This window comes from Malurus melanocephalus, unplaced genomic scaffold (assembly GCF_030028575.1).
Source record: "Malurus melanocephalus ecotype Western Australia unplaced genomic scaffold, MMel_1.1 scaffold_62, whole genome shotgun sequence".
NCBI lineage: Eukaryota > Metazoa > Chordata > Aves > Passeriformes > Maluridae > Malurus > Malurus melanocephalus.
The window spans coordinates 2,769,506-2,796,446 of record NW_026623294.1 but is presented as its reverse complement, the minus strand read 5'-3'; the positions used below and the strand labels follow the sequence as shown (position 1 = coordinate 2,796,446).

The window sequence follows — 26,941 nt, the reverse complement described above, 5'->3', positions numbered from 1 at the left end:
AGTGAGGAATATGGGTTCATTTGTTTCATAACAAATATATAAGAAGAATCAAAATAAAAACTGCAGAACAAGATCATTTAGCATAGAAAAGAATCAAGAGCCTCTGTGAGGCTCAGKTTGGATTAGAGGGTTCTTCTGGGCTTTACATTCTGTTAATACTCTGAATAGAGGTGCTGTAGATGTTAAAGTGGTTTGTTATTTGTGTAGTTCTGATGAGTGCATATTTGCTCAGTAACATTGGCACGGTACAGTGGGTCCTCRCTAGTGGGACTTGTGAAAYGTGGGTTTGACAACATCCAGGCTGCTTTGGCGAGGAGAGATGGGCTGGTATCGCAGCAGGACTTACTGTGCTGGCTTCCAGTGAGGGGAGATGGGAACTACAGCATAGTGTAGGATCAGCTCAGGTTTGCCTTTGGGGAAAACAGTTAGATAATGGCGTTGTGGGGTTTTTGTGGTTTTGTTGTTGTGGTTTGGTTTTCTTTGTTGTTGGGTTGCTTTTTTTCTCTGTTTTTTTTAACTTCAAGTTGGGTAATATTTTGAATACGTATTATCTTATCAAGAATGCATTCTGGAGTTCTGTTTTAGTCTAGTTTCCTAGGAAACCAAAACAAATGTTTTTCTCTGTTCACTGTCACAGTTTTGCAATTTAATCCAAACTTGAAAAGAGGAGGAGGTACTGAATACATTGAATTCTTGAATATTTCATAGAAGTGTGCAGCTGAGAAGAGGGGAGAGAACTTGTGATTGCCCCCTTAAGGGAAAAGGTTTAAAGTGAGCTCAATTTGAGATTAGAATTCATCTAAGGAATGCCTTCAGTTAATGAATCCAGTGATGATGCTATTTGAATTGCTGCTTATGTCCATTCTGGAAACTAGGGGTTTTTATTGAATTTTTTTTTTTGTGTGGTTATTTTTTTTTGTTTTGTTCTTTTCTTCTGAACTGGATATCCTTTTCCTTCCAATTTTCTATGATATTTAGTAGTGAATCATGGGTATTTTCTTACCAAAATAAGTTGATCAGAAGTATCACATCTGGATGTGAAGGAAGCAGTCTGATTCTGGTCTTACGCAGCACAAAAGATGAATGATGCAATCCCATGGGATTTGTCTGAAAAGCAGGAAAATAAAGTCATAGAAAATGATTTTTTTGGTGTGTTTTTTTTTTTAACCTCTGGATTCTTAAACTGGATGTAGCCTTGCAGTATCTGTGTTTTCACAGCGCTAAAAAAATTCCAGTGATGTTTGAAGGGGAGTGGATTTGGCTCCTATCCCTACTGGTTTTAGCACCTTTCTTTGCTGATATAGAAAATGGAAGAAGGGGGATCTCTTTCAGAAATACTGGAAGAAAATTAAAATCTGATTTGAAGCTGAAATAAGAGGGTAAGAAAAGGCTTCATTTCGTTACTCATCTTAATGCGTATTTAGCCTGAACCCACATAGTTTTGGTTCTTACATCTGATAGCTTGAATTTTTACTTCTTTTTTTTTTTTTTTTTTTTTTTTTTTTTTTTTTTTTTCTTTAAGGATAGCTTTACTCAAGATGCCTGACATGGTGGAAGGTGTGTGTGTGTGTGTGTCACAAGTTAGTGTGTGTTTTCTGTCAAGAGGATTTCTCACTCAGCTTACCTTGTCCATTTTGAATGAGGGTGGAGAGTTTTTTTCTCTACTGTGGGCAGTTTGGTTTCTAGAACRAGACTAAAGTTCTTGGCAGTTTTTACCTGAATATTGGCTAAAAGATACCAGAACTAGTTACTAGACTATGGAGGGGTTGGAGCTTACCAAGGAAGAGATGGTTGTGRTGGTTTGTGGGAGGGAAGAGTGAGCAGCAGGTCAGTATTGGGAAATGAAACAAACTCACCTCTATTCCTGGCTCTGAAAGTCTGTCACGAGGTGACACTGAAGGTAAGGTGTACTACAGCTTTATCATTGTGGAAAGCCTGTAGCAGGAAGGGTAAGGGATGTTCTGAGTGTTTTAAATTGTGTTAGATAGAGCCTGTTTGCCAATTTTTATTTCTTTTTTTTGGTAAGATTTCCAATCTGTCTGTCATGGATGACTTCCTAAAGTGAACTGTCTGAACTGTGGAGTCCCAAATGGTGTGCTTTTAGAAGCACAGTCTACAGTTGAGTGGATTGCTTAATTAAAGCAGAAAGCATGCATTAATGCAGGTCTTGCCTTGAAATCCACTGTGCTCACTGGTCACAGCGCTGTTTTTCTGGGGACAGCCAGTTTTGGTTGGTATGTGTTACATTTGCTGTAGATGAGAGTTGATAAACACAAGGATGACTATTCTGGTATGCCGAGATGTGAAAGTCTGAAGTGCATTAATACCAGCTCTAACAGTGGACTTGTGGCTCCTTTTTGAGTATCTGTTCCTCCCTCCATTTCATTCCAGACACTGAGATGTTGTGGGTCAGACCCAATACATGAGAGAAAGGCCCATAGGGGTCAGTTCCTGCTGTTAAGAATGCTTGTTTTCTAGACACTTTTTTTTTTTTTWAATGCTTATGATGAGACAGGCTGAGAACTGGATATGTGGAAATTCTGCGTGCTCCTTCCACGTTTCCTGAAGGCAGTCTGTGTATTAGCCTCACACAAACTTCCTGGGTGGTTTAAGTAGATGAGGTTGTCCTGCTGCCAGAAGGCACTATCCTGCCATTCCCTCACATGGGGGTGAGATTTGTGCACCTGTATGGCCTAGTGAAACCTAATTTGGTGAGCCTGAATATATATTTTTTTTCTTAAGTCACATTTGCTTGAAAGTTTGGGAAGGGCAGAGCTATCTCCTTTGGCAGCAGGCACTAGGGTCTGGTCAGCTTTTGCAGTGTGGTGAGGCACCTTTGGGTGAGCTCTTCCATTGGAAGAGCACCTTTGGGGCTCTTCCATTAAGTCAGTCTGAAATTCCATTCCCACCTTAGTTCTATACACAGCAAACTTCTGTTTCCAGCCAGGTCAATGCTCTAGTTGTAGATTTAGAAATCCCACCTTGTCCCAAGGAGGTGCCTGCCACAAGTATAGAAGTAGGACTATCCTTCTGTAGCAAGATGGTGGTCAGGTTCAGTTGTCTTGTCAGTCCATATCGCTGGATTTCAATAAGTTACATGGATTTCCAGTAGTTTCCTTTGTGTGTGGATAGAAGCTTTAGTTTAGTAAGTGGAAGGAGATTTTAATTACTTCAGGGAAACTCAAGTTTTCTAACATAGAAGCTATGGCAGTCACAGTATTTAGTTTAAGTTCAACCTTTTGGTTTGATTGGTCTTCTTTTTTAAACTGCATGGTATTAAAACATTGTGCTTTTTCCAGATAATTGTTGTTGTTCTGTAGCTACCATTTAAAGCTTTGTACTGAGAGCTGCAAGTTACTAGCTTGTGAATTCAACAAGTCSAGTACATCATTCTCTGAAAGAAACTTTCTATGGAGAAATGTACAGTCTTTGGTATTAAAGACTTGGCTGTGTGAAGACTACTTTTCTCTGTCAGCTCTGTCCTTCCTTCATTCTAGGTCATCTTGGGAGTTCTGCTTACATGCATGAGTGTGTGTGCTCACATGTGTCTATATGTCTCTATCTTATTTTAGTGCTTTGTTCTTTCAAGTGACAGTTGAAAGTTTGAATTTCTGGGATACATAACAATATGGGAAAGTCTTGTTTGGGAAATGTGGTTAGGTAAGTGACAGAGCAGTTCTTGCAGGGAAACTGGTTTATTCACTAGTTCACCAAGCTTGATTGTAAATGTCGTTGCATAGGAGGCACATGAGTTTGCACTGGTGAATCTGAAGAGCAGAAATTCAATTAATAGATAGGATTTTTTTTTGTTTTGATATTTGTTTAGTTGATGGTCTCTCTAGCTGATGTTTTAAGTAGCTGATTATTCACTTAAGACCCTTGTCTCCTCTTATAGAGGATCTTATGTCTCTTCTGGATGCTGACATACATTCTGCTCACCCAAGTGTCATTATTGATGCTGATGCTATGTTTTCAGAAGATATTAGTTACTTTGGTTATCCATCCTTTCGGCGCTCATCACTTTCCAGGCTAGGCTCATCCAGAGGTAATTTTGCACCTTTTTTCTTTGTAATAAGTAGTTTGCTGTGGAAAAAGCTAGTGATAGTACACACTGGTGGTTTAGATGCTGATTTAATGTGAAAGTAGACTGTGATATGTTGTCCAATATAGAGTAGACAAGTAGACTGTTAYTCATCAAAATTATTTATGAATTCTGACTATTAGCAGGTAAGTTCTGCAAGAACATTAGTAGTCATGTATTTTAAATCTAATTGTTGATCATTCGTGTTGCAAGGTGTTAYAAAATTTTTGCATGTTAAGTTTATTTGAAATGGCAGTGTATGTATCTACTAATACATAGATTGCATTACAAATATTTAATTTGGCTCAAAAATTAGTAATAATTGATGACATGCAGCATTCTTAATACTTTTTTTTTTCTTCTTTCTTTCTTTTGGGTTGCTCTTTGTACACTGTTCTTCACATTTCCTTAGTTGTTCCATGACAGAAGTTACCTTTGTGGAATGAGGAACTCTAGATAAGGAGGGAGAAGAAATACAAATTGTACTTTTTGGAAGCATTTTTAGAGTTGGATAAGGAGAAATATTGGCAGGTGATAAAAAAAGCTCCTTGAGCAGTGTTAGGGCATTTTTTCTTTTAAACATTATACACTTAAAAGATTCATAACAGACCATGCAGCAATTTCCTATCTTTTTGAAGCTATTGCCACAAATGCCTAGAGTATTTCCAAACTGTTAATCCAACCTCTGCTGTGATTGTTTATTTAGTATTAGCTTTGTTGACTTTCATTAACATATTTTGGTGTATTAATTGCAGAACATGTAAGTTCTTKTTACAAAATTATTAGTCAGGGGTCAGTGTGTTGTTTGCTGGAAAGTAAGTACAGTACTTATATGAAATACATCTGTAAGACAGGCTGTTGTGTTTGGCTTATGTAAAAACTTTACCATTTGTCTAATACAGCAAAAGACCCAAGACTTGGCATAATCCATTGAAACCATGATATAATAATGCAGTCATCTCATATATGTAATTCCAGTTGCTTTTTGTGAGCAATAAGTGAGGTACTTCATAGGTTAAATGCATTTATGTGCATGTGCGAATATTCAGCATCTGACGTAACTACTTCTAAATTCCTCCTTTTTTTTCCTTTCCTAAGGTTATTCTATATAAGGCGTTACCACGAATTTTATAATCCTTATTTTCCATGCGTAGTTGACTCGTGGAAAGTTAGTTTGATTACCTGATTTAAAAAATTTTTCTGCATGAGCGAACTGCAGAGTACTGGCTTTAGACAGTTTATAGGCCAATTGGAGGGGAAGCATTTTGGTAAGGAACATTTTCCTATGAGGATCCTTTTAAAAACTTGTCTGACTCTTGAAAAGTTTTCATTTGATCTACTAAAAGCAGATACACTTTAATTTATTAAATCCAGTCCTATGGAATATTGCTTTAAACAAAAGGGGTTGGATTATCAAACGTGTATGAGAGCTTTTTTTAATGCTTGCTTTCTTTAACCTTTTCAAATTACTGTTTTTCTGAGAAAGTTGTTACAAAACTCTCTAATAAATACTCTTTTTTGGTTTGCATAAAGATATCTGGCAGACTATATAGATTCTTTTATTGTTCTAACTGCATAGATAAAACTACAAAACTCTGCATATTGTACTAGAAAACTTTAAATAGCACTGTTAAATGTATTTGGCCTCCTATAACGTAAGTGAAATTGCTGTAGCATTTTTTCATAGTGCAGRAGACTGTAAGCCTTTATTTCTAGCTTATTTTAAGTTTATTGAAAGAGTTAATATATGGAATGTTGCATGTCAGGACTATATTTTTAATCTGTGTGAGTAGATTTAACTGCTGTTAGTTGCATCCTGAAGGGTCTTTACTAGAGAGTGGCTTACTTTTATCCCACTGGTGTGACCCAATTGCATACCAGTTCTCCTTCTTCCCTTAGAGAGAGACTCTGAGCTGTTGCGTGAACGTGAGTCCGTTTTACGTTTGCGTGAACGAAGGTGGCTTGATGGAGCCTCATTTGATAATGAAAGAGGCTCAACAAGTAAGGAAGGGGAACCAAACCTGGACAAGAAGAATACACCTGTTCAAAGTCCTGTGTCTTTAGGAGAAGACTTGCAGTGGTGGCCAGATAAGGTATGGAATCTATTATTTGCATGCGCTGCAGTAGATCTGTTTCCTTTTTTTCCAGATAAATACAGTGTATTTCCTTTTTGACTATCACACCCTGGTTTTGTAAGATAATGTAATAAAGCATATTCTTTATAAGCACTTARCTAAATTTTACCTAATTAATTACACACTTATAGCTGCACTTCTGTTGCAACTGTTTTAATTTTCTTCTCCATGTGTTCTCAAGATACTGGTATGGATCACAAGGCTTGGGTTTTTTTTTCTTTTTCTTTTCTTTATTGTGTGCTCATAGCATTTAATTAGCAGTTAAACACAGTGGAAACACACAAAACAATCTATGCTTCATTAAGGAAACATTTTTTAATAAGCATTTTTGTTCCTAGACGTACTTTTAGTCTGAGTGAGTTGGGCTTTTAAACTATAATGGTAAAAATTGGCATTTATTTGCAGTWGTGTTTTGAGTTGATTAATTACTTGGTTGCTCCTTCAAAATCCTTTGGCTTTGATTAGGTAGTTTTGTTTGTAACCTTAATTCCGTTTTCAAGGCAAGAAGTAATTACCACAGGAGATAAGAGTAGCAGGAACAGCAGCTCTRTGTTGCTAATTGAGTGTCTGTAGTTAGTGTCTTTATGAATTGCATAGATGTTCGGGGAGATGACTTTTTAAAAAACCTAAACAAAATCCAAACCAACCAACCAAATCAGAAAGCTTCCTAAGAATAGTGGTGATCATCTATGTTTAATAGACCAAATTTTATGGCATTGGTCTAGTGTTCCCATTTCTGTCTGTCCGCAGGATCTGTAAGGTTGCCGTTTTAATGTCTCTCTTTTTCTGTGTCTCTGTTCATTTTGGACTAAATCTAGATAGAAAGCTTGAAAAGGGAAGTGAATATAGAAGCTTATTTCTACTTACAGCAGCATGGCTTTAGATGCTATTGTCTTCATTTGGGCATTCAGTGAGGTAAATTAAGAGACTTAAAAAGAATTACTTAAAAAGAATAGTTGCTCTCTATTACCAGATTTTTTATTTCCARAGTACTTTTTGTTTGTTTTGGGTTTGTTGTTGGTTTTGCTTTTCCTCAGCTAGTRACATTGAACTTCTGCGTCAGTGAAAATTGGCAGCTTTTGTTCCCCTAGCTTAGAATGAGAAAATCTAGCTTGGCTAGAGAGACATTTCAGGGGTTCAACATAATAGAATAAATGTAGTTTAGATTTGGAATACTGATTCATCATCTGTGTTTTGGGACTGTTACTATGGCCGTTATTACTGGCATGAGTTTTTGTTTTTGTTTTGTCATATCTAACTGTATGCCTGTGCAATTTATATATACAGAGCTGCTTCCCACTTAACCTGTTTGCTTATGCACTTGTATAAACTCTAGCTTCCGGGCTTCCAGTTAAATGAAGGCATCTTACTGGAAAGGTCTTCCRTTTTTATCCAAAAGTAGTTAAACTTTGCATCATTTCATCCAGCTGGACATTTATAAATATTGGTTCTGTATATTCCTTGCCCCCAATATGGGGTTTTGTTGGTGGTGTATTCCAACAGAAATTCTTCAAGGTGAAAATCCTGAGTGAAATGGTTTAGCAGAGAGGTCAATTCAGATGTTTCTTCCATTTTGGAAAATAGAATGGAAGTCTTAAAAAGTTAATGGAAAAGACAGTAAGCTAAGGGTTAAGTTCAAGCACACAAGAAACCACTACGAAGGAACCAGTCTKGTTTGCAAATATTTTTCTTTCATTTTTCATTATTTTGACCTTCAGCATTTGAGACAGAATTGTAGTAGGCTGTGATGAGGATAGTTAATTTTTGGTTATAAGAGGTGAAGTACCAACCTGAGAGGCATGGGTGAAACTTTTGAAAAGCTTGTAGCATTCCCAAATGCATCCATTTCTCACCCACAATCTGAGGCTGATGGTGTATAAACAAATTGCACAGGTACTCCCGTTTTCTCCACCAAGTGTGTGTCATGAAATGCTCAGGAATCCAAGCCAATGAGTACATTCTTCTRGTATTTCAAATCTTGTTGCCCTGTRGTACTATCTCTCTACACTTGYACTGTATCTGCCTTGTGCCAYGTGTRTCARAGCCGCTCTGTAGTATGGCATGCATGGCTGTTTTTTCATTGCTTGATTGTAATTAGGTGCAAACCAAGCCTTTAGTTTTTTTCAGGTAGGTATTTTCTGCTTAGCTTTTGAGATACTAAGATTTTTGTCAATAGTCTGCATCATCTTCAAGTATGTTAATTTCTCCAGTCTGAAATGAGAATTTGTAGATGAACATGATAGTCASGTTGCAAAGCAGAGCTGTTATGTTTGTGCATCTTTGGGGCAGTTGGTTGAATGGCCCAGTGGAAGTCAATGTAGCATTGATCCTAGAGCACTTAGGTCACAAATGCTAATATTTTGATAGAACAGAGAGAAAAAWTTTGATTGGCCGCTCTCTCTAATATTCAGCTTCTGGTACAAAGCTCTTTGTTTATAAAAAATGGTAAAATATGTTAGCAAGATGAAAAGTCATTATGAGAGTGTCTTGGAGGAAAATTTAATTGCTTTCCATACTTAACTCTGGCAYTAGGCCAGATGACTTCTGAAGATTCATCTATGCTGATGAAGTAGAGATGCATCTCATTAGACTGCAGTAGGTTCTGATGACAGTTCTTTCTSAGAATATGCCATGTTTATGCCATGGCATGTACTAATAATCATAATGTGAAATAGTATTTGTGTTCCTTCTGTGCTGTATTGGTAGATAGCCTCCAGAACAAAATAGTTCTCTAATGGTTTAACTAATTCTGGAGCCTCTTATCAGGGTGTAAAGGAGAATTGCTTATGATTAATTCTTTCTTTCCTCATGCTGCTTTTCCCTTTTTCCCAAAATATTGGTGAGCATTTTGAGCATTTGGTAAGAGCTATACTGAATGAATCCTGTGTTGCTGAAGGACGCTCACACCTTTTTGAATGCGTTCTTCTGGGAATGAAAACAGTAAAAAGAATAGTGTAAATCCAGACTTATGAAACTAAAAATGTTTCTACTTTTAAACTTCTGTGGCAAAAAGTGTCCTAATTTAGGAGACAGATAAATCTACTGGATTGTGGGACTTTTGAGTGACTGAGTTCAGTGTCCYCTCAGATGGCTGAAGTACTGAAGCATGGTGTATTGTAATCAGAGTCGTTAAAGATACTGGATCTGAGAGATAACCAGTACAGAGAAGTCTAGATAACACATAACTCTGAGATCTGTAGCTGTAGAAGACAGCATTTGATTTTATACCAGTTTGGGTTTTTTTTTAAAATTTTTTGTAAAGCTGTATTCTCCTTTAAGTGGAAGGAAAATTTGAGTTATTGCTACTAAGGAACTTAAGAAAGAACATGTTTGTCCTATAGCTGCACTTCTCAGAAGCAGTGAAACATTACAAAGGTTTCTCAGTTAGGAGAACTAGGTATTTTATGAAAAGACTTCAATTGTCGATAGTTTGACATCTATTTAAATGCAAGGAGAAAGAGGAATTTGCAAAAGTGAGGTTGTAATGTTGCATAATTGCAGCAGCATTGATAAAAACACAATCTAAGAGGGAGGAAAACAGGCCTGGGAGATCTGTGTAGGTAGACGATGAAGCAGATGAACAAAGTGATTCTGTGTAAATAGGAGAAAGTTACCAAATGAGTTTTGATAAAATGTTAAAAAGGAGAAAATGGCAAGAGGAATAACCTATAATTAGAAAATTTTCCAGCATATCAAGTTATAGTGATGCATTATTAASACATGTAGCATACTGATTTTTTTTTTAAACTTCACATTGTTTGCTTTTGCTTACTTTCAGAAGTCAAAGACAAGAATTGTTTAGCTGATGAAACAGTGAATTTGATAATTGATTTCTTGGGTAGCCTGAAAGATATCTTCCTGACTATACTTAGCAATGGAATAATAGACTTAAGTTGCTTTTTTGTTAATTTTAAAAACCCAGGATTTCAAGCAGAAACTTTCAGTGTCACAAGTCAAGWGATCTTCTCATCTTTAATTTTATAAGCAGTGTTGTGTTCTTAAAACACTGTATAAGCTCTTAATAAATGGTCTAAATTAATTGCCATGTTTATGCTATTGCTAAAGTTCAGGGAATTAATATCTATTTCTTTCTTCTCTCATGTCATCAGAAACTGATGCTTTGTGTGTGAGGGGCATGCTGAGCCTGAGACAATCTGGATGCATCTTTATTTTTAGGTTCAACATTTATGGGTGCTCTGAAAAGAAAATGTAACAATTCCAAGTTCATTTTCAGCATTTATGTTTTCATAGATGCATTTGTAAAGTTGCTATCTTAGCTGTTGTATTTCTGTGTTTGTAGGATGGAACAAAGTTTATTTCTATTGGAGCTCTATATTCTGAGCTTGTGGCTGTTAGCAGTAAAGGAGAACTCTATCAATGGAAGTGGAGTGAATCAGAGCCTTACAGAAATGCCCAGGTACCATACAGCTTTAAATGCTTCCATTCAGAATGATTTATATGCTTTGAATATCTAAAATGGTTTTTTTTGTTTCCCAAGAATCCTTCGCTACATCATCCACGAGCCATGTTCTTGGGGTTAGCCAATGAAAAGATAATACTCCTTTCTGCAAATAGTATTAGAGCAACTGTTGCCACTGAAAATAACAAGGTATGAAATGTTTGCTGGTTGCTGAGTTTGACAAAGCTGGGTTTTTTCAGTTGCAGTGTATTACAGGGAAGTTGTTTCTTCAGCTTCGTCTGCTCTAGAAAGCACTTAATTGATATGCTCACTCACTTCTTTTCCTCCCATCTGGTGTTTTGAAGAAATGCAAAAAGTTCAAAAGAATAACAGTGGAACAGTGGAAAGATACCTGGTTTACCTGAGTAGTTGAAATACTTGACTTTTTGCTGTTATAGCAGAAACTAATAGTGGTTTGAGAATAGAGAAGCTTGTTAATAAGCTGTAWAGATGTAATAGAAAAACTAAGGACATTGAAGCATTCAGTGATGTAAAGTAAGTTATCTAAATATGCTTTTCAGCCGACTAAGAGTGAACRTGAAACCGATTAGTTTAAGACACCAGTATGTCCATATGCTTTAGGACAGGTTTCTCTGTTTTTCCTCARCCTTTTTTATTAAGGTTGAGGACTGAAAATAGAGGGGAAAACAATTCTGAAAAGCTCTCTTTTGTCAAAAGAAAAKATGGTGGGGAATAGATTTCCAGAGGGTATAATTGTTTTTTTATTTTGTGATGTGTTTTTTTATCCCCCTTTGAAAACCAGTAAGTATTACATCAAAGATGCAACTGACACACAACTTACCCTTTTTTTCCTCTACCTTCTCTTTTCCTTTCTTTTCTTCTACCTTAGGTTGCTACATGGGTAGATGAAACTTTAAGCTCCGTAGCTTCTAAATTAGAACACACTGCACAGACATACTCAGAGCTTCAGGGAGAACGGATTGTTTCTTTACATTGTTGTGCTCTTTACACATGCGCTCAACTAGAGAACAACTTGTATTGGTGGTAAGTAAATACTGTGTTTGTGTACAGTGGTGTAGATGCTCTGGATGTGTTCAGGTCTCTGGCTCTGAGAAGCATTGCAAAACTATTCAACCACTATTGTTCTGAGTTCTGTAAATCTGCTCTTCAGCTTAGATTCCCTTTTTAAGGTATATTTATTCTCTTTTTTAATGCCTAAAGCTTTTGGATCCAACAATAACATCTTTAACAGAATAAGGTCATTCTTTTAGGAGATGTGTGGTGTAAATGCTTTAGCATTCAGATGTATCAATACTATGCAGGATCAGAGAATAATCTCTATGCCTTCCGTACCTTTTTCAGATTAAAAATATGGAACAAATTTACCCACATATGAGGTTGATGTTCTTCTGTCTGGCTCTGTTAGAAAATTTGGTCTGTTAGTTTGTAGTCTAAATGCTAAAGAAGGGGGAAATAACATCAGATGCTTCCCCTGGAGTTTGTTGTTAAAATATAGCACTTTATAACATACAGTACGAAATGTTAGTTAAAATATTTTAACTAACAATTTGAAATTAAGAACCCTACACCAAAAAAAAACGCAAAACAAAACCAAGCAAAAAACAAACCCTCAAAAATAATGCTTCTGAAAGGGCTCTGAAATGAGTTTCTAATTTAAGTGAATTCATTGAGTAATACTAATGCATTGTCAGCATGCATTATTTTTCAGTGTGTCAGGAGTCATTGCATTATGCATCRTGCCCAAAGTTCAAGTGGCTTTGAGGCATGGATGAGTTAAATACTTCATGATGAGCTGAAAATCAGAGGATTGAAAATTAATTCCAGGAAACTGCTTTCTCATTAAATTTTGTTAACTCTTGGGAAAATATATAAGTAGAATTGTAGTTAGACTTGTAAACACAGGCATATTTTATGCTAACTTCTAGTTCCAGATCTCAAAATTACACCTCTCTGTTTTTTGGCCCTTTCATTATGTTATGGCTGACATGCTACACTTCAATTAYTCTTCATATAGAAACTACTGAGCCATAGCATTGGAAATACTTGGCTATTAAGAATCTTCCATCTTTACTGGAATAATTGGTGCAACATACAGAARGACTTACTAGCATTTATATGTAGTCTTGGGAAGCAAGATTTTATGAAGTAATATGTCCTCTTCTGTTTAAATGTTSCTGTGGTGATTTTGTGTCACTAGATTAATGTAGAGAGAAGCTTCTGTTACTGTTGATASCCTTAGTCACAGTGATCTGCAGTACACGAGGCAGGATTTCAGTTTCCAGTGTTGCACAGGACTGATGCGTTTCATGTTTTACTTAACATGAAGGAGCCTTTCAAATCAAAGCTTCTAACTATATAAGCCACTGAAACATGAAGTATCAAAATAATAAGCATGCTTAACTGTGTATGCTGGCATGATTTTCTGCTAAACCGAGTGGTTTTAATTACAAAAGAAGTGTTCCTTTTTCCTCCTCTTGCAGCTGAAGTCTATCGTAAGTGTCCCAGACTCCTTCATCCATGTACCCAGAGAGAAAGTGGGGCTTTTAGAATTTAGAAACAAAAAAAGCTTTGCTTGTTCCCCAGAGACTACAAATTCTGGAAATTATCACTAGTTGTGGGAAAGAGCCTCAAGTTCAGAGAGGCAGCCTGCTTCTTGAAAGCTGTGACTGGAGAATATCACTTGTGACACAGGTCTTGGAGCACTTCAGACTGGAAGGAAAGCCATTTGTGCTCTGCCTGTTCCTTCTCCTCCTAATAAATTGGCCAGTTGAGATAAATTTGGAAAATGGGGGTACATATAGAAAAAGATTACATTTTTGCAGTGCTTTGAGATTTTGGAGAAGGTGTTCACACACGGTTGTATGTTTGATCACAATTACATTAAGCAGAAGGAATAAACTGTTCAAAGTTCTCAACGAAGCTTTTCTTTCACAGCCTTTTTGAAATAACATGCATTTYTTTCACAGGGGTGTAGTTCCTTTCAGCCAAAGGAAGAAAATGCTAGAAAAGGCCAGAGCAAAAAATAAAAAGCCRAAGTCTAGTGCTGGTATCTCCTCTATGCCAAACATAACTGTTGGAACCCAGGCAAGTACAGCTGTCACCAGTGGCACTTTTASCATGCTATATGATGAACTTGCAACCTGCTCTTAAAAAAACCACAGCAAAATCAGTTAGCACAAAAAGTTACCCACAAAAGTGGTAATAATGTGGAACTAARGTAGTATGTTTTAATTATATGACTGTAAATGGCTGTGTCCTCTTAGTGTTGTTATTGTTTTATATGTATGATCATTGCTGCACACATGGAGGAACAAGCTGTRCTCATGCAAAATACTTCTGTTTTAACTTACCTACTGATTCTGTGTTTTGAGAGAAAGTAAATAGAGAAATATAATTAATGGTAGAATAAATAGCTTTGTAAATGATCAAGCATTTAAGTGCCTGCAGTATTAATGTCTGGGTTTGATTTATTTATGTAGTGATAGACYTTTGGTTTGAAGCCTTTACCACAAAGGCTAGAAACTGGTACAGAGGATTTTTTTTTTATTACTAGTACTAGAATTAGTATGAGACAAAGCAGCTCTTTCCTAGGGACCACATTTCTTTAGAATCCCAAATAATTCTAGTTGACATTGTGATGAGTTTCTGTTATTGGATTAATTGTTCCTTTTGTGGTTGAGCATCTAAATATTAYGTGTTAAACAGCTGCACTGCTAAAGCTGTTGCTTTCAGCTGTGAATTGCACAACACCTTCTTTTTCTGTATATAATGCTGACTTTCCTCTTCCCCTGATTCTGTAAGTTTTCTATTTTGGCTACTGCAAATGCTACCAAGAAAATCATGCACATATGATTTTCCTCAGTAGAATCCATTTTTCTCATAGAAACAAATATTTCTGTCTGTAGGTGTGTTTAAGAAATAACCCCCTCTATCATGCTGGAGCAGTTGCTTTTTCAATCAGTGCTGGAATTCCTAAAGTTGGTGTGTTAATGGAATCTGTTTGGAACATGAATGACAGCTGTCGATTTCAGCTTCGGTCCCCCGAGAGCTTGAAAAACATGGAGAAAGCCAGCAAAACTACTGAGGCAAAGTAAGTGTGGAGAACACGTGCATGTGTACACACAGATCACTTATTTGATACTCTCCGGAATTGGGGAGTAATCATGGAAAAGGAAGGTCAGATTTTTGTAATTTTGAAAATTTTGCCTTCTTTATAAGATACTAGGTTTCTTGTAAAYTTGGCTAAATGTGCAGAAGTGCTCACTGCAGGAAAGGTGTTAGTCTAAAATCACTATGGACATGTGAAATGTAGGAGTATTGAAGGAAGGCTTACTTGGAGTGTTTCATAAAGTTTCCAAGATTTTTTATTTTAATAGCTGAAAATTGAACCAGCTTGTGTTTTGGCTCTTCATAAGATTAACAGATCTGTTTCAGCCCCTCCATAGTTTGGAAAAAAAAAATGGGTTGACAATGGCCATTTAAATGTTTCTTGAAACAGATTTAAACAAGTTCAAGTAGAGCTTAAAAATGTTTAGCAGTTCTGGAGTTTCAAATTACTGTATAAAATTAATAATCCTTCCTATCATCAAATGAAGCTCATTGTKTTTATTTTCTGTAATAATGTATCTATGATCAGTTAATTTAAAAAAGCTAATCCCTAAYTAAGCAGCATTGCACTGTTCCCAACATCAAGATTTATAGCCTTGTCAGTTAGGATGGTTGTTCACAAGTGTAGAGTTATTTCTTTAAGATATTATTAAGGGAACAATGCCGGGATGCACTGATAGTTTGTTTACTATCACAGAAAAGATTTCACTTTTTTCTTTCTTMATTCTAACTTTTATTCTAGACCTGAAAGCAAACAGGAGCCGGTKAAAACTGAGATGGGTCCTCCACCATCCCCAGCTTCCACTTGTAGTGATGCATCTTCAATAGCAAGCAGTGCATCAATGCCRTATAGTAAGTGATGTGTAGCTCAGAGTAACATAAAATATTTGTGTAGATAAGAAGTTCCCAGAAAAGGCAATTCTACAGTGACTCTGTATAATTTCAGAATCCTTTGATCTTTCAGTCTGTCCTGCAATATACGTAGAGGCTTTTGTGGTAGACTTTGAATAATTGGTGAATTGACAGTGTTGAATTGAGATTTAAGCAGCGACTACTCAGTGTAAGGTGYATCTGTGCACACGTAACAGTTCTCAGAATCAGAAATATCTTTYAGGAGGTGATGGAGAGGAAGTCTGAAGATAAAGTTACGTTTTATTGCAATGTGATAATGAGTTTCTTTGCAGCCYAGAAATCGAACTTGTTTTGGAAAACTCCTTTAAAGATTAAGCTGCTGTTGAAGAGCTTGTCTTGCAGTYAAATGTCCATGCAGAAAGCAGTAGCTTATATGTATTGCAGAAAATGTCTAAAGTCAGACATTCTTTACTGCCATACATAAGCAGTCATAGAAGYTTTATAGCGTAAGTTGTACTTAAAATCCTGAAATACTACATCCAAATTCATGTAACTCCTTAAGCATTTTTTATCTCCATTTAAACACATAAATTTATAACGTGCTAATTACAATGCCATCATTTGAAGAAAACTTCTCTCTGCTGCTTTTTCTTCTAAGTGTTCACAAACTGCAGTTTTAAGAAGCATTGACCTAATGACTGAAATAGCCTYGTGCAGTGATTGAAAATCTCATGCTCAGATCTGCACCATTCATTTTACTAGATGTCTTTTATTATTGATTTCTTTTGCAGTTCATTCARCTGTAATTTTTCACTGACTACAACTTTGCTTGGGCCTTTGAACTAATGTTTGAAGCTCACTGTGCAATTAGCTTAGAAGTTCTCTGCCTCTTACTTTAAATATACTGATAGTATTAATTACACTATATACTCAACTTGGAAGATTRAAAGTTCTTGTCAGTGTTAATTTAACCATGTTATATATATAGATTTGATTCTGAGTGTACTACAGTTACTGTTCAGATTAAATCTTTGCAGCAAATGTAACGGTATTGCAATTGCCATTAGCCCAAATAGCTATTTTCTGCCTCATTTGCTATTCTTTGAAAAGTTTACCAAGTAATCCATATGTGGTAGGCAAGCAGACTTTTTGTGAGGTTGATGTAAAGCACTGTAGCAGGCGTGACTGAATGGTCTCACAGTGTCAGCTGTTTTACTCACAGCATGAGTATCTGAGCCCTGCTTGTTCTTGTATTTGAATTTTTGTATTCTAATTATTGTATTATTTAAAATCTAAAAMCATACTGTATTCTAATTACTTTTCTTAAATGTCTTTAAAAGTTGCWTTGCTTATCATATAGGCTTTATTAGTGCTAAATTTATAGAAAAACATAAAAGTGACATGATATACTTGTTAGGTAGCTTTGACTCTTAAAGTTGTATTCTTGTTAACATCTTGTTAATTATTTGTACATTTGACTACTTATAATATTTTGGGGGGAAAGGTTTGCTGTATACTGAACATTGCATTTAGATGCTTTGATKAAGTATTTCAAGTCTCTTTTTGGTAATAATTTTCCTCTCTCAGAGCGACGACGATCTACTCCTGCCCCAAAAGAGGAGGAGAAAGTGAATGAAGAACAGTGGTCTCTGAGGGAAGTTGTGTTTGTGGAAGATGTTAAAAACGTTCCTGTTGGCAAGGTTTGTCTAAAATCTAAAATACACTGTCCCACTGTCTTTGGGGAGGAGGGAAAAAAAAAGTTTTTATTTTAGATACGCTAACTGTTTAAAAAATCATACTTTTGGGGATGCCTGAGACTGTTTCTGATGAGTATGACTTTTGTTGCATTTGTATTTCTCCATAACACAATGATAATTCTAGAGTAGATGTATTGTGAGTAAAACGTGATTAATCTTAAAAAATTACATTCTGGTATTTCAAATTGAACCACAATATTAARAAAAGCAGATGTGATTTATCCAAAATACTATTTTGTTGTCTTGAGCAATGCCCACACGGCCAGTGAGATTGTGAAGTGTTTCACCTGTTATGACTGACTTTTACAGACCCATAGGTAGAATGTTCGGGTGAATCACATGTTCTGGCAACCAAAGAACAAAAATATTTTTATTAGAAATCATATGCTTCATATGTAAAGTTACTTGATTTATTACTGTGAAAAGTCTCTTTGTTTAGTCCTTGTAATGTTTTCATTTTTCCTCTAATGCACCTTTGCTCTGACTTAGAAATCATATAGAGCAAAATACTCCCTTTTCTCCTTTGACATTGTTGTGCAGTGTTAGAAGGGATTAGGTCCTCTAGACAGTTCATTAGTATGCTTTTCAAAAATAAAAGCAACAYAGGTTTTTCTCAAAAGGACAAGATTGGGTTGCTTTCTACTTGRTACATAGAAGATTTAAAAAAATATTACCAGATGTGGATAAATAGCTGTCCAACAGAAGGCAGCTGAAGTTGCTAAGTTATTTAACTTGCATCCCTAATGGGTTTACTTATGTGGCAGTGTAAGATTTGTCTTGAGCAGTATCTTTGAACGAAGGAGGCTCACAATGAATTTTCATTATCAAGTTTAGGTCATTTCTGCAGGAGGGAATATGAAGCAACTTAGTTCATTGAAAACTTTCATTTTGGTAAATAAGATTTTGAGATGTAGTTGAAGTCACTGAAACTTGTTTTCCTCTGATGGCAGCTTTGGGAAAGTCTCTCTTGTTCTGACATGTCCTTCCTGTTTTACATCCTAAGATTTCTAATACAGAGACTCTAATAGTAGAACAGAGACTGTTCTACTATTTCTGTATACAGTTGCAATACAATCTCTGCAATGCATCAAGAACTACTATAATAAACAAGCTTGAATTTTTATGTAATATTTTCACTGAAGTGCTAAAAGTAGTAARTGGCATGTCTTCTGGATAGCGTTACTGTTCTGAGTCTATTCTAGATCACTTGTTATGGCACAAATGATTTTTTCCTTCATAAAGCATGCTGTCCTTTTCTAGTGATGTATACTGCCATTCATGTTTTTCCTTTTACAATTTTGTGACACCTTATCTTTGGAGTTTWGGTAGAATCCAGCAGACAAAATCATAACTACTTTTTGCCTGGTGGTGTCCAGGTTAAAGACAGAAATGCACTTTATAACAAGGGAATAAATAAGTTTATGCCTTGTTATATGCTCAGTTTGTAATTTGGATTAGTTGTATCATTGTATGAGGAATTCTTGACTGCAAAACCATTATTATATGGGTTTGAGCTCTTAAGACTTAATTTGTTAAAAGGTCCTACCCTTTTATAGTCCACCCAGACGTACATTAATCTGGTCATCCAKGGTCTTCTGTTTACTGATTTACAGTCTGAAAACTGAAAATACAGTTGATGTATTGTTATGGGTGCCTTCAGTGGCATGAGCATCTTGCATGAGAATATACTATTCAAATGTAACCTCGAACAAACAAGCCTTGTTGTCTCAGGAAATTAGAAAGTCTTTGAAGCTTCAATGAATTTTAAGAACTTCTTGATAGAAAGCGTGGTGTCAGTGGAGCAATGTTTGACTTCTCTCAAAGGGCTGTCATCCAGTAAAGTACATGGCCATAGAGCATATGAATACTTGCGCATCTTTGCGAAATACACACTGGTAGTTTGGTGGTTATTTTTTGAGCACAACATGAAATCAGTTGCATTAAACTAATTGATTTCTGAGGCCAGAAATCTTGCTTTATGTAATGATTCAGATTTGAAGGAGTAAGAGGAATAAAACAATTATTTYTGTCCTTTTACTTCCAAGAGCATCTGAAAGTTTGAATGTTTGTGTTCTTTCGAATAAAATAAATAAGGTGTGGTAGCCATGAGCTTCTGTCAAAATGTTTGCCACCTTTTAAAATTATTTATATCTTACACAAGAAGAATTTTCACTTAGTCTTCAGGAGGTAGAATTTAGAGAGGGGRAAAAAAGGGGTTCACATTTATTGATGTGTAGCCTGTGTTCCTGACATAGTTTTGTTTCTAGAAATTTCATGTCCCCATGCTTTCAGATGTATGCAGCAGCTTCATGATGTCTCTAAAAAATGCTTGTTTRAAATCCTTCCATGACTCCTGCTGTGTTTGGTAGAATGGTGGGCAGGTAGAAGGTGTTGATTTCTCAAGTGCCTCTGTCTGTCTCAGCACTTTGTTGATAATGAAACAGCTCTACCCTGAGTGCTAAGATCCAGGATAAGTGTGATTATTGTAAAACCACTAGATCATGCAGCCCTCATTTTACACACTGCTTTGTAAGTATGGATTACATATGATGCCAAAGCARTGAATGATGGGGGAGTGTGATGAGAGTGCAGGAGTTCTAACAGTGGGGCGGTCTTGAAAGAAATTGAGAAAGCATAGACATATTCTTGTATGTAGTCATCTTGCCCCTTGGAATTTCTTACCTTCCAATCTCGTCTCAATTTAAATCCTTCATGGCTTGGAACAAAAGTAAGCCTTTATTCCTGTAAGTCTGTCACTAGATGGAAGAGGTAATCATCACAGGATTATGTGTCTAATGGAAGACTGGTRGAATGAAATAGCCTGGAACTTGTCCCATCTCTTGTCTGTGTTGGTGTGAAGTGTGATGGAGTGTTCTTCCAGTGTTGTGGAGAAAAGATATGGACAGAAATAAACCTTGGTTACTGCTCTCTGGTATCAGAGGCATAAAAGCTTTTTTCTGTTGATCCCATGTGCTTTGAGATATTCTGCTTAACCACATTAGCTTCTGGGTTTCTTCTTTTGAAATGGCTTAAATGGTGTCTGAAATCACTGTTAGAAAAGAGGGATGGGGAGCCTGGGTTGGAGCTGCTTTTTTCTTCTTTGGCAGCTGCGGTTCATTTTGGTCTGAGGCTTTCCATTGGCAGTGTCCAAGGCCTCCCCAAACTACTTCTGGTCATCAAAGTTATCCTCAACCAGGTGAGACTCCTGTGTATTACCAGTTTTGGAGTTCCTACCCSCAGAAAGCCTGTCAGCTCCTAGGAATTTGTAAAACATAAATTTGGATTGAGTAGTTTATTCTTACTTTGTATTGCATTATTTCAGTCAGTCACTTGAACTTGTTGTTTTTCCTTTGATTCCTATCTGAGATTGAAGCCTTCCAATAAGAAGGACAAATTGCACGAGTTCAGACTGGATCTTGTCCCAGAAGAGTTAACCACTCCCTGTGAGGAATCTGTTTGTAGTCCTTCAAAGTTGAGTATTTTAAAAAATTATGTCAGTATTTCTTGGAAGGTGCCCATTCTACCTTTGGAGTAGAGATAGAAGTCTCTTCTCTGTTAAAATTTCTTCCATTACAAGAAGAAGATTGAATAGGAAATAAAAATGTATTTTCTCCAGTGTTCTGCTGCTGTGTTTTGAGGAAGAATGTGGTGATTCTGTAGAGGGWAAGATTCTGTGATTACCAGTGTCATTCTGGTGTTAGGGACTGTGGCAGCAGGTTGTCAGTAAGGATAAAGGAGTTATCAATTTTGTTCATCTTTCAATTTCTCAAATAATTTTTTTTATTCCATTAAAAAGAAAGACCAGATGTCATTTTCTTGTTGTTGAAAACGAACTAAAAAGGTTTTCAGAAAAATTATTTAAACTTCCATTTTGTTGCTTGCTGTTTTTCATTTGATTATTTTTTAAATTATCCTAATAAGTGACATCTCGTATACATAGCTCGATAAAATGCTTGTTTCTCATTGGTGAAACTTGTGTGTCAGCAGTATCAGCAGTGTTAAGTACATTAGTTCTGTAAGCTAAAGCATCTAAGTCTGTTAAGCTTTTGCGTTTTATTTGTTAATGAGTTTTTCAGCTATCTCAGACTTACACAATTTCAATTAAAGAGGAGTGTTTATGTTGCGTATTTATCTTGCATATTTATCTTGTTTGGTGTAGGCTCATTGTACCACATCTCTGCTTTGGAACTTTCTATGTAGAATTGCTGTCAAATGCTTCACTCAAGCTCCTTGCTCACTACATCAAGAGACAAGTTTCATTTTCTTTTTGTAGAACAGCCAATAGCTTTGCAAGTAACTTTAACTAAAGAGCTGATTCTAGTACCCTCTGAAGAGGTATCTTCTTAGCCAAATCTTAATAAACATGTTTTCCAGTTTTTGAAGATACRTGATTTTCTTCTAGAATGGGAAAGAAAAAATATTTGTCATATGGATGCCATAAGAGTTCCAGCACTTAAAAAGTGTTGTTATGTCTCTGAACACATTGAAAGTGATTTAAGTGAGAAATGATGTACTGATAACACTTAAAGAGCAGCCAGAAAGCATGTAGTAAAAACCTTTTAATTATGGAGATAGGGTATGTTAAAAACAGGGGAACTGCACCTTTTCTTAAGATGTATTTCCATCAGAAAGCAGCCAAATTTATAAAATTCTTCTAGCAATGTCTAGTCATTTATGAAAAAATAAAAAGATTCTAAGTGTTCAACTAGAAACTCTGATTGAACCCCTGGCATGTGATTACAGGCTTATAAATTAGTCTGATTGTCTTAGAAACATCTAAATGTGCATGGAATAAACTTTTACTTAACCACAGTTTTTGTCTAGAGAATTGTTTTGCAAATCTCTATAGAAACCTGTCATCGTATAGTACAGATGATGCTTATTGTTTGTGAATCTTTTGWCTAGATCTGAATTTTGAAATTTTGGGTAGTRTTCTTAGAGCTRTGAKTGATGCTCTACTACTAGAACTTGTAATTCTGCTTCTAGAGTGAAATKTCATAAAGCATGTGGGGAGCAAGTGCTGTAAGTCCATCCACAACAATCTTTGTTACAAAATAAATCTGCTAATGCTTTAAGGTTTGTCAGTGTGTAATTTTCTCTTGTGCASTTGATAGGCTGAAATTAGCTAGAGAAGTTGGGAGAAAACATGGAAGTGCCTGGGTTTTTATTACATACAATATCTTGAMATTTTTTTTTTGTTGTTGGACACCTGTTAGATAAAATTGGTTACATCTAGACCTTTGTTAAGCACTTTCTGCGTAGAAACTATTGAGATATTAGGGCTTATTAAAGACTGCTGGTTATTTATAYCTAGTTTTGATTAAGACTGAAAATATGCAGAGTTCTTATTTCTGCTCATAATTAAAACATTGTCTGTCCTTTCCCCACCCCCTTCTACTTCAGTTTTGTTTTCCTTTTGAGAAAATAACAGTCTCAGCTGGAAATTCAAAGGGCCTTGCTGTTTGGTGATAGCATAAGAAGTTCCTATATCAAGGAAGCCTGTTTTGACAGTTCTGATTAGATATGCATGGCAGCAGCTCTTTATAGAGGCTTGCAGTCTTAGAAATGATTGTGTCAGTTTGGGGTTGAACAGCATCTATTTCTTTGGGAGCCAGAGAAAGACAGACATACATACATGAAGACTGTGTGGATAGACTTGTCTGTATCCTTCAGTCCTAAAGGACTGAGTRGAGAACTTCATCATTGAATGTACAGAGCTGGTAATAGACTTATAAACTTAAGAATTATTTTTTCCTCTGTGTGCAGTCCTKTTGAGGAAGGAGCCCTAAAAATTCTCAAATGGGGCCAGAAAAGAAAAGTTTTTTACTTATAGTATAAGAGCAAAGTGGGCACTTAACAAGGAGACTCAGTGTAGATTTTGTTGTTGTTGAATTGTTGGCTAATGTTTGGAATACACTGCCCTGAGAATAGTGTTTATTTCCAAAAATCTTTGCACAAATTAATAAGAGAAAGGCCTATCCAGGCTGTTAAACATGAGATTGTCTTGCCCTTTCCAGGAGGTGGAAGTTGGAAAGAGACCAGGGGAGTACCAGTAGGAGCATCTCTAGTCAGTTGATGCTGGTTCCTGTTGGATATAGGATGTTGAAATGGAGAGACTCAGGATGCTCCTGAAGTCATTAGGAAATCCAAGTGTTTCAAATTTCTGTAATTTTAGCAAAGTGACAAGGCTAATGACCAAGAACTATAGAATTTTATCACTGGTTATTGTAAATTTTTCCTCTCCCTGATACAGGTCTTGTTTATTTTGAAGCAAATCACATTCTGTTCAGCCTTTTGGTAAAACTAATAYGTTCTGCCTGTAGGTGCTGAAAGTGGATGGTGCGTACGTTGCTGTGAAATTTCCAGGCACATCCAATAACGCAAACTGTCAGAGCAGTTCTAATTCAGATCCTGATCCTTCCTCTCTCCTCCAAGACTGTAGGCTGCTCAGAATAGATGAGCTGCAGGTATGTGTTTGTGAAACACTGAGGAGACAGTCAGTRCTTTGAAATGTCAGCACTGTGTGTGCTTAACTGCAGCTTAAAATTTTAYGTGTGTTTTCAGGTCGTAAAAACTGGCGGAACTCCAAAGGTTCCTGACTGTTTTCAAAGAACACCCAAAAAGCTGTGTATTCCTGAAAAAACAGAGATCCTAGCAGTAAATGTAGATTCAAAAGGTAAGTAGGACGTACCCTGTGAATCCAAATCTGTTGGTTCCTTTATTACCTGTCTCTCTTCCAAGTGGAAAACACCTGCTTTCMAAGGGACATAAACCTGTGCTTCCAGTGATATTAGTAATTTCTTGAAAGTGCTTTAGTTAGGAGTTCTTTTATTGGATGCCATCCATAAAACACATTAACTTTTTTCTTCATGTATCTTTGAAGGAGTGCATGCTGTTCTGAAAACTGGGAACTGGGTTCGATACTGCATATTTGACCTTGCCACAGGAAAGGCTGAACAGGAAAATAATTTCCCTACTAGCAGCATTGCATTCCTGGGTCAGAATGAGAGAAGTGTTGCTATTTTTACAGCTGGACAGGTTTGTGGTTTTGTGTTTCAGTCATTTAACCTCACTGCACTTCACTTCTGTCATCTTTGAATTAGATGGTACAGCCTTCTGTAAGGCTTTTCCAAAGTCTGGCAAAGAAATAGTTTTTYGAACAGGTTATGAAAAACTTGCTGCTACCTTTAATATTTTGAGGGCACAAGGGGAATAGCATCACCTTACCTAAGCACGTCTTACTTAAACTCAACCTTGAATGTAAAAAAAGGTGGGGGGRAGGTCACAGAATGGTTCTTGGATTAGTGTCAACTTGTTATCTAGCTATATTTTGGAACTGGGTCAGATACAAATCCACTTYTGAGAATAAATGGAAATATTAAAAAAAATATTCTGTATTTGACTGAAAATACAGATTCACTAAAAATGGTTGAGGTTTTGTGCAGCTCTTCCACAAACATGATATCATTTGTTTAGGATAAATGAAGGAAGCATTTTTTGCAAAATAACTGAATTTGAGTGTTTCATTTCAATATATTCAACTTTACTTGGAGCATTTATGTAAGCTCATAGTATAAGTACTATTTGTTTCACTGGTAATGTTGATTAATGAACTATCATAAGGAAGATACTTTCAGTGGTATTTATTCTGTTAAGAGTATTTCAGACATTTGCCAAAGGAAATCTTACATTGCACYRCTTGTAAYRTTAGGGGACAATGACATAAATGAGAATCTTGGACAAACTGTTGTCAGACTTGGCAGTCAAGAAGAGCTGGMCCTCTTGGGAAMGAGAAAATTTATCAATAGTGGAGACTTAATAATGAAACTTTTTATTCCCAAATGTAGGAATCGCCTATTATTCTTAGAGATGGAAATGGTACAATCTATCCAATGGCAAAAGATTGTATGGGTGGGATACGAGACCCTGACTGGCTTGATCTTCCACCTATTAGTAGTCTTGGAATGGGTGTTCATTCCTTAACAAATCTTCCTGCTAACTCGACCATCAAAAAGAAAGCTGCTATTATCATTATGGCTGTTGAGGTAAAATATTTTCTCCACTACAGATGTATGTGCTTTTTTTTCTCTTGCTTTTATAAAGTTATGCTTGAAGCTGTTTCAGGTGTAGATACTGATTTGTATTTTCACTATTTGAAAGAAACTAATTTCAACCAAAGATTCTCTTAGAAGCATTGAAAACACAAATTTGCCAAGTAAAGTGAAGGATCCTTTTCAAAGGTGCATGACTTCTGTATCAGGCTTGTTATTAGTAAGGTTTTTTTAAGCATCAGTTTTGAAATGCTTACCTTTTTATATCTGTTAACATTATGCAGTTTTATTTGTCTCATGGGTGCACAGCTTTTCACAGGGATCAACAACTTGTTTTGGTAGCATCCCTGAGAATGCAATACTTCTTTTTTAAAAAAAAAAAAAAAATAAAATTTAATCTTCTATTTGGACCATGCACTAGGAAATTTGGAGAAGAAAGTGAAGGTTTTATCACTTGAATCATCTGTACAGTTCCGTCTAGTCAGTGGTGCTGTATGAGTGATTCTGCTGTGAATTTGTGTCATACTGGTAAAATCTGATCAGTGATTTGGGGCAGTGTAGTTTCATCTGCTGTGTGCTCTGCTGCCACCCGGAGGTACTGGTTACCTGTTAGACTGATTTCACAGTGAAGTAGAAYTCCGTCATTATGGAAAAGCTGGTTATATATGGGGTGAACCTCCTGGACCATCAACAGCTTCTAATCATTCACTTCTCAGCACATAAATCACCTGTTTAAAAGGAACTAGGTTAGAATTCGTTTGTGTAGATCCTTAGGCTTTTTCAGTTGTATCACTTTTCCCATGTTACATGGAGCTATGAAATGGAAGTCATCTATCTTACGAATCCAGCTGTGAAGCCAAAGGAATGCTTTTGTGAGCCTGATAGCTTCTGCTGCTCTATTCCCTTTGCTTGTCTGTGCCTGAATGCACACAACTCTGTTTTCAGCACTGCTATAATTGAGATGATGCATATTCTGAACAGCTCATGCACTAACTTCCAGCCAGTGTCGGAGATAAAGGCCTTCCTATTTCAAAACCAGAAAATGTGGAGTATTTATGAAGCTTTAATCTGCCTTCTGTCCTTTACATTTCTAAAATATTTTATTCTTTTGAGTACAGAAACAAACTTTGATGCAGCACATTCTCCGATGTGACTATGAGGCTTGCAGACAATACCTGATGAATCTTGAGCAAGCAGTTGTCTTGGATCAGAATCCACAAATGCTGCAGACGTTCCTTGGCCATAGATGTGATGGAAACCGTAATATTCTCCATGCTTGTGTATCYGTATGCTTTCCAACCAGCAACAAGGAAACAAAAGAAGAAGAGGGTGAGCTCAACAATATTATAAAAATACTTTGAAAATAAACTTTTCATGCATTTTCAAGAAAATTTGAAATAAAACCTGCATTCTTCATATATAGGTATATTAAAATTTAGCACCTAAAATGTGTCATGGCCTTTCAAAGGTACTGAGACAACATTTTTATTACTCTTATTAAAATTACACAAGAATTC

General features: G+C 36.2%; 1 protein-coding gene across 9 annotated transcripts in view; it reads left to right on the top strand.

Annotated features, from left to right (window-relative positions):
- Positions 1 to 26,941, top strand: part of UBR5 (ubiquitin protein ligase E3 component n-recognin 5) — an 83,057-nt gene that overhangs the window by 25,182 nt on the left and 30,934 nt on the right. For 6 of the 9 annotated variants that reach the window (XM_057366301.1, XM_057366297.1, XM_057366296.1 and 3 more), the window contains 14 exons: positions 3,896 to 4,045; positions 5,963 to 6,174; positions 10,517 to 10,633; positions 10,715 to 10,825; positions 11,526 to 11,680; positions 13,624 to 13,741; positions 14,563 to 14,747; positions 15,507 to 15,616; positions 17,204 to 17,316; positions 23,697 to 23,840; positions 23,938 to 24,049; positions 24,257 to 24,411; positions 25,221 to 25,418; positions 26,543 to 26,753. In XM_057366301.1, coding sequence (XP_057222284.1) covers positions 3,896 to 4,045; positions 5,963 to 6,174; positions 10,517 to 10,633; positions 10,715 to 10,825; positions 11,526 to 11,680; positions 13,624 to 13,741; positions 14,563 to 14,747; positions 15,507 to 15,616; positions 17,204 to 17,316; positions 23,697 to 23,840; positions 23,938 to 24,049; positions 24,257 to 24,411; positions 25,221 to 25,418; positions 26,543 to 26,753 — 2,091 coding nt within the window. The remainder of the gene's footprint in view (positions 1 to 3,895; positions 4,046 to 5,962; positions 6,175 to 10,516; positions 10,634 to 10,714; positions 10,826 to 11,525; positions 11,681 to 13,623; positions 13,742 to 14,562; positions 14,748 to 15,506; positions 15,617 to 17,203; positions 17,317 to 23,696; positions 23,841 to 23,937; positions 24,050 to 24,256; positions 24,412 to 25,220; positions 25,419 to 26,542; positions 26,754 to 26,941) is intronic. The other 3 variants (XM_057366299.1, XM_057366302.1, XM_057366304.1) reach the window with 2 other exon arrangements.